The 11,841-nt window shown below is 49.0% G+C and overlaps 1 protein-coding gene across 6 annotated transcripts in view; it reads right to left on the reverse strand.

Annotated features, from left to right (window-relative positions):
• Positions 1–8,505, reverse strand: part of KCNMA1 (potassium calcium-activated channel subfamily M alpha 1) — a 1,447,720-nt gene extending 1,439,215 nt beyond the window's left edge. For 3 of the 6 annotated variants that reach the window (XM_085608566.1, XM_085608563.1, XM_085608562.1), the window contains exon 1: positions 6,489–6,935. In XM_085608566.1, coding sequence (XP_085464692.1) covers positions 6,489–6,797 — 309 coding nt within the window. In that variant the 5' untranslated portion in view covers positions 6,798–6,935. Of the gene's footprint in view, positions 1–6,488 lie in introns of all 6 variants that reach the window. The other 3 variants (XM_085608564.1, XM_085608561.1, XM_085608565.1) reach the window with 2 other exon arrangements.
• Between the last annotated feature and the right edge of the window lie 3,336 nt (positions 8,506–11,841).

The following is an 11,841-nucleotide window of genomic DNA, read 5'->3' on the forward strand; positions in this document are numbered from 1 at the left end:
TGCAATTTGTGGTGTTCCGAATGCTGGAAAGTCGCCCCAAGATGTCATAAAGTCATTATATGAGATACCTAAAAACATGAATGTGCATATATGTTTCATTTTTGAGCAATTTATATTGAAAATCCAGCAGACAGAGCGAGACAACAAGAGGAAAGAAATGGTCCATGTTTGTTAGATGCTTATAATACTAAATGCCTTACCTGTTTTATTGTTCTGCTCTGGCAATGATGCATACAACTCTCTTATTAGGCTTTTCGGCAATTATATTTCAGGCAGCCCTTTTAAAACTTTGGTATGTGGTTCTGTCAGTCAAATTTTTCTTTCACCCTCTACAGCATGGATCAGTTCGCTTCAGCCACTGGTTAACTTCCCTAATAGTGATGCTGTTCTGCTATTTTGTGGAAATGAGTGTATGCGACGCAAAAATATATTTGGGGGACATGGCAGCTCCCCCAATAAAAGAAAGTTGTACAAAAGCTATGACAAAACAAGCATTGACAACGCCTCGTGGACAGTTGCAAACAGCAGATCTACTGGCTTTGCCAATGCTTGTTTTTCAAATGGTGACCTCTCACCCCTGCAACTTCAGGACATAAACTGACCACTCTAGAGGATCATTGCCACTCAGCCTCTCCCCACTGATTAAAGTACACCAAGATACTATATGTGCCCTTTCCCCTCTCATTTTTCTTCCGCAAATGTTAATCAAGCAGTCAAAAGCATTGGAAATCTCCTTAGTAAACATCACAGTAAATCTATGTACGTGCAATCACTAAAATACGGATGACGTAGCAGATAATAACTACACAAAGATATTAGATTTTTTTTCTTTAAATTAGCAAAATATTATAGGGACAAATAAGGTTCTACGTTGGCTCTATGCATATGAAGAAGATTCATTAAAATGCATTCGTCCCTGGAACCAACTTCCAAGTAGTTCCTTTCATGTGTCCCATGCGCACAGCCATCCACTTCAAGCACTATATAAACGCAAACATAATACAATGTTATACAGTCCTGAAGTATTTCCGGCTTCCGAATCCCTGCTGTCCACGGTGCTGAAACTCCACACGATAACAGTTCCCCTTTGATTTCTATGAGGGGACAGTCAAACTGATCCATGAACTAGCACTCGAGTTGCAGACTATATATAGAGCCAGCTAAAAAGCTAGTAATGCCTATGAAATTGTAAAGATGTGTACTAGACACATCAGACTGCCACCGTTCTATCTAATATTGACTGGCACTCAATGTTAAGATGTACAAATTGTGAAAAGTTTCAAAGGAAGCAATAACCGGTACCGGTCAGTCATTTTCACTAGGATTGTAATGATTCTGTTATACTGCATCTGAGTGACCCTTCGCACCACTTACTCCCTGCCTGCGCCCCACTTTCCGTCTCTGACTCAGTCAGAACCCCGCATCGCGGCCAGAACGGGCGCCCATTCCACCTCCTCTGCCATGCTGCTAGGGGGTCCCTACAGATTGAAGGATCAGGGAAACCCTAAGAATGACGCACAGCCGTAAATGTGTCCATTGCACGTAGCCTACGTACAGAGTACGGTGCAGCTGCACAGGACTCACTCCCCCAGGTATGAAAGCCTCAGCATATAAAGCAGTAGTCTGGAATTCTTGTACCGTTCACATAAAAATGTCACTAGTGCCGAATAGACGTTTGTTAACATTCACTCTCAGGATCTGCTGTGCAGCATGGACGTGCTATAGATTATCCCATTAAAAATGTGCAGTCCGAGAGGAAAGTATTACTGCTGTCCGTTGTCAGGTGCTGAAATCTTACCGACGGCTAGTCGAGTTGTCACCGCGTTTTCCTCTTGTGATTAAAAGTATATTTGAAAATTGGTGTAAACACATTTACGAAAAGGAATGGTGTCTGACTGGCTTTTTCACTTCACCACTTGCTGGTGTAGTTCACCCATTATACTCGAAAGACTTGACGTAGGTTAGATTTTTAATTGACATAGAAGAAGGAATACCTGTCGGATGATGACACGTGGAATTTACACTTTCTAATATTTTTTGGCTTTGCTGGGATGTGCAAAATCGATCTGTCATCACTAATTTAAATGTGTGAACGACAGAAATGTAAGCAAGACTGTTGAGTAAATGGCTCAAGCAGATGGGGAAAAAAAATCCTCATGAATTTCTAGAGTTTATTGCCAAGAACATATGATGGACTGGTAGTTCTCTGCATGCTCCTCACTTACTATTACTTGTAGTTCTCCTACAATAAGAATAACACCTGCAGCAACACGCTCGCTCCTAATATAGTAACATACCTGGGTTTTTACATGTCTTTATTCATATCATGTCAATCTTTCTAAATATAAAACTGTTGAACTTGCCAGCATCTTCATTAGATTTTTGATTAAGAAATGTCACAACATTCGTAGCCCTCTTCTCAACTGTGTCTGATCTATCTACATCTCCCTGGGGGTAGGGTCTTCAAACTACGCGGAACGCTCTACCTTTTGACTCCAATATCTTTTTCAATTTACACTAAAAAACTAAACAATGCTCAGTTGCTTAAGGCGAACCCTAGCTAGGGCAAGATTTTTCCCTCAATGATAGTAAAATGCAGCTGAAGTTTCAAATTGATCAACACACATGCAAATAATCGTAAAATATACCCATTACATGTAAATTGGTCCTCATATTTACTACAAATATTCTGAAAACCTCACTGGATCTTAGCATTTGGGGTTCAATTCCAATCTGGACTTTGAAGGGATGGCGAAATTACTAGGACATGGATTTTGGTTGGAAACTGTATGCCAGCATTGTTCAATTGTGAATTTGAGTCCTTCAATGGGGAATAACCATATAAACCCAGGAATACAGGATCCTATTTGGCATGGTTAGCCCTGGGTCCAAGGATTTTCTGCGCTGATTTACGACTGCTCTGCAAAGAAAGTAATTAGAAACGTGGAGTAAGTATTGGTTGTATGAAGGGTATTAATCAGTGGGGCTGGCTCTGGGCTGTCTGGGGGGGAGCATTCCATGCTCCCCCAGTGAAATTGGTGGTGGTTGGGTGCCAGACTGTACCTCTGGCCGCAGCCCTTGCCAACACTCACGTACTATATTACTAGTTGTGTTCCTACACTCGTTAAAATTGAGCCCTGTTTTCCCAATCCCAGTATTCATGGAGGGACTGGCCAAGCGGGCATTCCCTTGGGAGGCTGGAGCCCCAGGAGGCCTGTTTTGACACTTGGAGGCCGGTTTCGGCCTTCAGGAGTGGTGGTGCATGTGATGTGTGTTATGCAGTCCCAGTGACAACTTGAAAGAGTTGCTCTGATTCTACAGCGCATTAGCACGTCTGCACATGGGCTGAATTTATCATTTTTGCCAAGGCTGGTTTAAGTTCCCAGTCCGGCCCTGCCAGTGATCACTTGAAATTGGCCGGATCAACTTCTCAAATGGTGAAACCGCTATGGCCAACTCCTAACTTCCCCCTTCGTAGGTTAGCATTCCCAGCCCCAATGTCTCTAAAGCTCTTCCCACTGGCCTGTAATACTGTTTGGCACCATAGAGATTACTTACTTAGATACAGGACAGATGCCTCTCCTGCTACTTAGAGTGTCTCTGAGACTTGGCTGCATTAAATATTGATTGCCACCTCTGGTGACCACTAGTCAGGTGTCATTTGTTCAGCTAACTGTGGAACATTATCTCTCGGATATCACTATGTCCAGCCGAAGCCAACTACACTCGCTACACAGACGCAACGTGTATTGGCCCCAGTTGAGGCCATCTGAACCAGAGACATGTGTGGCCAGGCTTGCAAAATGCCACGGAGGCTGCTCACTGTGAATACGGATGAGGCAAGCGGCTCTAATTCTAAGAAAGAAAGGTGCAGTGGCCCCAGTTGTGACATGTGCAGACTCCAGGAGAGGTCAGCCACACCGGATCCTGGAGAGAAAACCTGCACAGGCTCCAAGTGAGACCTACGCTGCTCTCTCAAGTTGAGCGAGGTTTGCTGGTTCTTACTGAGAGCGCATACACTGGACCATGAGAGTCAAGCCACTTTGGCTGGTGGTGTGGCCAGCAGCAAAGGAGGGTGCAGGTGTTATTGCCACACCAGCTGACCGGAAGTCAGGCAAGATGGACAGGGTCTATCTGAAGCCAGGTGCGCTGAACCAATGAGACAGAACAAAGAGGCCATGGTCTTGGCAAACATTGAATTGGGCAAGAGCTTCCCATCAAACCCTGAAACCGAGTTATACTAGTCGCTGAAACTGAGACCCATGCGTAAACAAAGCTCGCGAGGGAATTAGACCACTGCATGAGGTAAACTGTGCACGCCTGCACGTAGTGCTGTCTACACCTAGTTTTATAAGGAAGCCTTTTCGTTTATGCAACTACGGAGGGGTGTGTATAGTTTATCCTGAAACGTCCTGTAATTTCCACACATTTTACAATTACTATGCGTTATTTGCAACGTATTCTGCATGTGGGTTTTCGTGTTCCAATTGGGGCTTTCCTACCCCTAGTAAATGCTTAAAAACATAAGACAGTCAACATCCATCCAATTTCAAAGTCAGAAGGAAACAGTTTAGAAGTTATCTCGCGAGAAAATAGGACGCCCGTTTTCAGTGCCAACCAGCAGTCATCAGAACATATATCGACTGGTTGTGGGCGACTACTCATCTTGCGCTTAAAGGTACAAAACGCGGGAACCCCTGAAACCCCTGCGGGTATGGCCGTGCTCGTAACGGGGATCTGCGCGAGACGTTCCTCGCGTGACAGAAACTTCGCGCGACTCTCCTAGGGAGGCGAACAGCTCTTCTTCGAAGGTGACTGAGTGTTGTTGACCCCCTTCACGCTCCGCCCTCTCCCCCCGCCTGTCCGGCCCTGGTCGGAGGAATGACAGCCTTTGAATAAGCACTTGATGTAAACATGAGTCTCTGGAGCTGCATTTGCCAAAGGAAATGCCCGCAGAAGCTGCGCCTAAGAAGAGAACAGGGGAAGCCGAGGGCACTGCCTGCGGATGACAAACAGGATTTATTATGTGGATTTACCACTCAGCTTTCAATTATTAATGCAAGCGTCGCTGAATTAAAATGTTTACCTCACCCACGCGAGGTCGGCTGGATTATATGTCTATAAACTGGCCGCCATGCTAACGTACACTTATTGAGCGGTATATTATTCTGTTTCCTAAAAGGGATGTTGCCAAATGGTGCCTCCAGCCTAGGCCGAAGGCACCTGCTCCCCGCGAGACAAGAAGACACCGGAACTCGCTTCAGTTCAGCCAGCGAGCAACATGGCATTAGGTCCATCACGAGCGGCAGATGTAACCTAGTTACATGGCTGCAATTCTGCGTGTATTTACCAATCAAAGAGGGTTTCTGAAAGCATGTCACCGCGCTGGGGAACCTATGGAAGAAAGGATAGCTGCGCGCACGTCAGGGCAACCTAGCAACCATATCTAAAAGGTGTGTGTTGTGCTGAGGAAGGGGGTGTGGGCTGCAAGGGATGAGGGCGACGCCTGGTTGCCAGGAATAACCGAGGCAGATGTTATGCCATTTGCAAACCAAACAAATTTGGAAATACAAGGGGTGAAGCCCCAGTCTCACACATGCACACCTGTCCGGCTATTTTAGAGCGCAATTGCCTGTCAAAAACAACATTAGCGGTTTCGGAAGGGCTTTCACCTTCCCATCCACCAATGCATTTGGTATCTCACGCTGGCGTTCGGGTAAACGCATGCCTAGTCATTGCAAATATGACCCCTCCACCCCCTCTTCCCCCCGTTTGGAGTGAAGACATCACACGGCTTGACATGCTTGGGAAGCGTGACCGTTGTAAGGCAATAGTTTCCACTGAGGCAGGGCGGCTTAACACAGCCACACCATGAAAACCAATTCCTCTTAACGACGGAGAGAATGGCATACCTTCGACCTGAAAACAGGGGAGGGGGCGCTCTATCTAAAATTAAACCAAAAGGGAAAACGCCAGCAGGCATCTCGTTCATGCAGTAAGTATTCAATGTTCGACTAAGCTCAGATGCGCGCAAAACCATAAGCGCGAGGAAGGCTTTCTGTCCCAAGGCGGTTGCCGTCTCTTCCGACTGAGATAAACGCTAACGTAAATAAACAAGCACAGTACAGCCCAGGTGGGTCGGTCCTCAGCACCCATTTCAGCAGTCGCTGCACCAACTTTTTCCAAGCAGCTGCAGTTTTTCTCAGCCATGCTACCTCAGTATGATGACTTTGCATGGGGGTGCCTCCTGAGCCCCCAGGGCCCCTGGTCTTTTCACAGTTGGGTCAGAAAGTCCCATCAAGTACTAGCACGCCCCCCGACACACAATACCAGTCACAACAGAAACTCACAGGCCGCACCACCAAGCAGTTGATCCCAGGGTTAGAAGAATTGAGATGTGGTGACAGGCATTCATATATATAGATGCGGGCCCTGTGACATCACATGCAGACTCACTGCCCGGGCCGGGGGCAGGGGAGGGGGCTTACCTTGTTCTTGACCCCGCAGTGGCAGCAGACTGTCCACATGTACTTGAGAGTCCTCCAGACCAGGATGATGAAGAGCCCGCCGAAGAAGGTGACCATGGACGAGGCGAGGAAGGCCCACCACATGCGCTGGCCCTGGCTGTCACAGGGCACCTCCACGGTCACCGGGATGATCAAGGCATCCATCTTGGGCTCGAGGAGGGAGGACGGGTCCGGGCTCAGGTTGTTGTTGTTAATGTTGTTGTTGTTGTTATTCATGGCCAGGGCGCTGCCAACCCCTGTCGATCCGTCGCCCTGTGCCATGGCTAGCATGCCCGGCGGCAGGGAGCTGCCCAGAGCCCCCAGTGCCTACTGCTGCTCACCCAGGCACTTGCATCCGCCATGCTGTTGCCAACCCCTCCTCTCTATACTGACACTTCCAGCCTCACCTGTCTTAGTGTTCTTTGTTATACTTTGTGAACGCGACCCACCTCCCCGCAGCTCTGACCTGCCTCACGGTCAATCAAGAAAAGTACAATAAAATATCTAACTAGCGGCCCCCTAATCCCCGCTGCCTCACTGGAGAATGCGCGCCCCAGCCGCACCGGCAGGAATTCCCTCCGTTCCCCATTTAAACACTGTGTCTATTTCCAGCGCCTGGGTGGAAGTGACAGGCGGGAGGGGGCTGGGGCTCCACTTCAGTGCTCCTATGACTCTTTCCACTCCTGCCTGGTTACCCCAGTTGGCACTATGTACCCATGCTCACGCTGGTCCTGGGGCGATCCCACCTTCCACAGCACCTTATCGGTGCCAGCCTCCAGTATTGCCGTTTTCCGCCTATAACAGGGTTTATTATAGCCTACAGCATGTACCAGCCCTTTGACTGCCCCGTGGCCAGTTGTGCCAGGATTCACCCAATTCCAGCCTCCAGCGTCCTGCCTCTTCCAGCCTCCAGCAAGGCACCGTCTATGCCAGCCTTCAGCGCTGCTCTAGAGCTACCACCCTCCAGCAACGGCCGTCCCGTGCCAGCTTCATCAGCCCTCTGCGCGTGCCAGCCTAAATTATGACCCGTGTCACTCCGAAGGACGAATCTGCCTATGCCACACTCCAGCAGGGACCTGCCCGTGCCACCCACTGGCGGGAACTCTTCCGTGCCAACCTTCAGAAGCTGTACGCTTAATCCTCAGGTAGCACCCTGTTTGAGCAAGCCTCAAGCAGTCTCTCAAAGACAGACCCCCTCACACGTCGCTTCACACTTGGGGGAGCAACACCCTGACTGTGACAACCTCATCAGCAGCCCACCTGCCAGCCTCATAAGCACCCCTTCGTCCCAGCGTCAGTCTCAAGAGCACCCTTCTCGTGTGAGCTTCAACAACAGCATGCCCATAGCAGTGTCAGCAGTACCCCGTCAAGCCCGGGAGAAGCACCCTTTGCTGTCAGTCGCAGCAGCACCCTGCCATGTCAATCTAAGGCGCAGCCTTTCCCGTCACCAGCAGCAGCCTCTGTCTTGAGCGCCTCGGCAGCACCCTCTCCTGGCAGCGTCAGCAGCACCGTGTCCGCGCCGGCCGCCGCTCGTCCATGCCCCCTCCGTGGCTGAATTTGCAAGGGATCCGGCGGGTTCTCTTATTCCCTTCAGCCGCTCAGCCCTGGCCGTCTCTCTATTTATTCCTGAGCAGCCGAGCCCCGGTGGATCCCGTCGCTGTTCACAACGGTGCCAACGAGCCCGCGCCGCTCCTCCTCGGGTGCCTGCCAGCGGTCCCGGGTGTGGTACCTCCCCTGGGTCCCCCTGCTTCTGGGGTACCGTGAGCGGTCAGGGGCGCTGCTGCCGGACCCAGTGTGCGCGCAGGCGGCTGATGGCTGCTCCTCGCCCTCTTCTCTGCGTGTGGCTGGTGCCTGGGGTTCCCTCCCCGGGTCTCTCGGTGTGGGCTGGGATGGTCGCAGCGCCCTCCTCCTCTTCGCCACCCTCCTCCCGTTCCTGCGAGGATGCGGACCCGGAGGCGCAGACACACTCCCAGCCGGGAAGAGCCGCCAAAAGATGTACAGGTTGGAGCGGCAGCGCGAGGCGGGGCCGGGGGAGCGACTGGAGCTGCCCTGCTGCTAGTGCTGGCGGAGGGGGCAGGGGCAGTCCTTTCCCTCCTCCCTCTCCCCGCCTGTAATCCCGGCTGCTCCGCTCTCGGTGATTGGCATGCACGCCCAGCACGGCGCGGTGTGGCGGGGGTGCCTAATTGCCCATCCAAGCCTTTCCCATTGCATTTCCTCTCTTATTTCTGAATGTCATGACGCAGTGTCCGTGGCCGTGTGTGCATCTGTCTCCCCCTCGCCAGCCTCCCACCCCCGGCTGATGCTGCCATGTCTCTCCACTCACTCATGTGCGTGCACCAGATCTCAGTGACTGGAATACAGAGATGCGGGCTAGGCCGGGGCTGTTGGACCCGCAGCTGCACTCCAAGACTGAATTACACCAGGGCCCATACAGAGATGGGCAGCTGAGCACGCAGGCAGACGCAGGGAATACCAGACAGTGGTGTGTGTAGTGAGTGCGTGTGGGAGGGAATATGGTGTGTGTCAGCAGAGAGCTGCAGTTAGCGCGTGTGTGGAGCGCTCTCTAGGTAGGAGGTGTGAACTATGGGAAGAGAACCGCAGGCCAGGGGTGGAACAGCCTTGTTTGCTGCACTGTCACCATTCGACCTGGAGACCGAATTGAATACTTATAATGAAACCAATTTTAGTAGTGGTAGTTTAGAAGTATGAATTTTCCAACATTTGGTCTTTTCATAATATTGTGGGCATCTTACAGTTTTGCTTATATTTTTCAATTAAAATAATGGCGGACTAGCAGGGTCAAAGATCGTTTGATGGTATTTCAGTTGTTATACTGTACGCTATACCTTATGCGAAATTATGTTATTGGCATTGGTATGACGCATAGTCTGAAAGTGCCTGGACATCATCGGTTGTCAAAGCTCGTGTGGGAACACTTCAATTTTTATCTTGCATGATGTAACCTTTCACGATTTTGTGTTCGTAGGCGCCAGTTTATAGGGCTTATAGGCAGGCCCGCTGGAATTATGCAGCAAGAGAGGGCCAACGCATGCAGCAGGGTTGAGTAAATTATGCGGCAAGAAAACAAAAAAAAGGCGGCATAATGTGGCACATATGATAACAGTGTTACTTCATTTTTTTCGCGATTTTTCAACTTGCTAACACTGCATGGGCATTGCTGCGACTTCATTCTGTTGTCAAAGGGTGTGTGGGTCACAAGACTCAGCGGCCGAGCGTGGGTTGCCTGCGCCCTGGGCAAGGAAACTATTGCGCCCCCTAACCTGTGGACTTTTAACACTTCCTCAATGATACGTCAAAATTGGATTAAGCTACTAGTAAGCATTTTTTTCCTTTAAAAATTTGCGCCCTGGGCAACTGCCCCTGTGGCCCCGCCCATGCTACGCCACTGACAGGACTCACACAATTTTGGCGAAATTACAACACTTTTGATGCCCGTGCGTGGAAGGGGTCGAGTACCATGGCATGGGAGCGAAACAGAGCCATGTGTGTGCATGTGTCTATGCACCTGCTCCTGTTTTAGGCCTCTTCGAACCAGCAGTATAATTTTACACGTGCTCAACACTTAGCGGGTTACTCTACAATTCAGCCACATTATACAATAAATGATAAGTAGGGTTTCTATCTAAGTGTCATCACCAGGGCCGGACAGCTTATGGCCTACAATGAGCGCCAGAAGGCCTGGTCTTACAGGTCAGTGTGTGGGACTTTTTTGGGCCATTAGTGGGCCTATATTATGTTATCATGGGCTGGTTTTTACTGTGAATTCCCGGATATTACCACGTAGATTGCCTGAAACAAGCACAAATGCACACAGTCTCCCATACCTTGTAAAACATCTACACAGCATGCCTTTAAAAAAACTGCAAAAGTTAAAAACTGACCCGATTTACAAATGGGAGCCACTTTTTTTTGGCAATCAGATTCACTAATGGGGGCCACTAATATGTTGGTGCCCGGACCTATTTTCTGTCGCAATATGACCCTGGTCATGACAAATAGGACTTTGCAGTGTATAATGATATTATTTATGTATTTAAAAATTCATAAAGTGCACAGCAACCCAGCAGGGTTTCTCGGCGCTGAGCAGGACAACGCTCAAACCGAGGTTGCAGATAGTTGAAACAGAGGAATGACACTTGGTTATAAAGAAAGGTCTTTAGCTTTAGTTACGAAGGCTACAAGCCACTGACAGATCTTAAGTTGCAAAGGAAGGGAATTCCACAGTTTATGTCCAAGACAGGAAAACGAGCGGCCTCTCATGCGATATGTTCCCAACACAACCTACCAAGTGTCGCAAAACTGCACTGTTCTTTATTTACCAGTTGGCCATAACTTTAATTAGCATCAAGGGAAAATATCTCTTTACATCGAATGCACTACAACGCATTCCATTACAACGCGGTCGTTACAACAACCGTGTTGTTACAATGCGAACCATTACATCGCAAGTCATTACAACGTCTTTCTGTATGGGGAGCGCTGGATTTAGGAATGGTATAATTTACTATTCCTAGTCCAGTTTGGGCAACAGCAGGGAAGCTGTTGGATTGTAAATCCAACACCTGCTGCCCCCTACAGCAAGTCGTTGTAACGATTTGCGATGTAATGGTTCGCGTTGTAACAATGTGGTCATTTTAACGACCGCGTTGTAATGGAATGCGTTGTAGCGCATTTGTTGTAAACTATGTCTTCCGTGTCAAGGGTACACCAAGGCTAATTTCGGAAATTAAGTCACTGTGCCAGCTTCCTTGCTGCACGCGGTGGAATTTGTGAGATCACATTGTCAGCAAATGGGGATGCAATGGCATCTTCGACTATGAAGCCAGAAAACCCCCTGCTAGCAATTTTTTTTTTTATATCATCCATGCTTTCTTTTTCCTGGTGCAAAATTGATGAGTAATAACGTGGGACTAAGACAAACAGTGCATCGGAAAAGATCACGTCCTAACTACAGGTTGTACTATCCACCATTTTTTCCGCACCTCTACCACACCCGGAAATGAAAGGTGACGTACTGAGATCCAGGCTAAAATTGGTCAGTTTCCTGGTGAGCCTCTTCTTTTTTGATCAGTTACACAATTATGTACAAAACATCATAGGCACGTCTGCTTACGCTCTGGCATCGGGAAATCGCCCTTCTTAACACAGCGCGCATTCACTGTACCTGTGCTACCTCCGTGAAGTGCTATCCTGTGGAGGCGCAATTTTTATTGGCTCAAACTTTAAACAGTAGGGGGCAGATTTACAAGCCCCTTGCGCCTCTTTTACGCCGCCGTTGCGTCTCTTTTGTGACGCAGCAGTGGCGCAAAACCAG

Source organism: Triturus cristatus, chromosome 1_2 (genome assembly GCF_964204655.1).
Source record: "Triturus cristatus chromosome 1_2, aTriCri1.1, whole genome shotgun sequence".
In the NCBI taxonomy this organism is placed as follows: domain Eukaryota; kingdom Metazoa; phylum Chordata; class Amphibia; order Caudata; family Salamandridae; genus Triturus; species Triturus cristatus.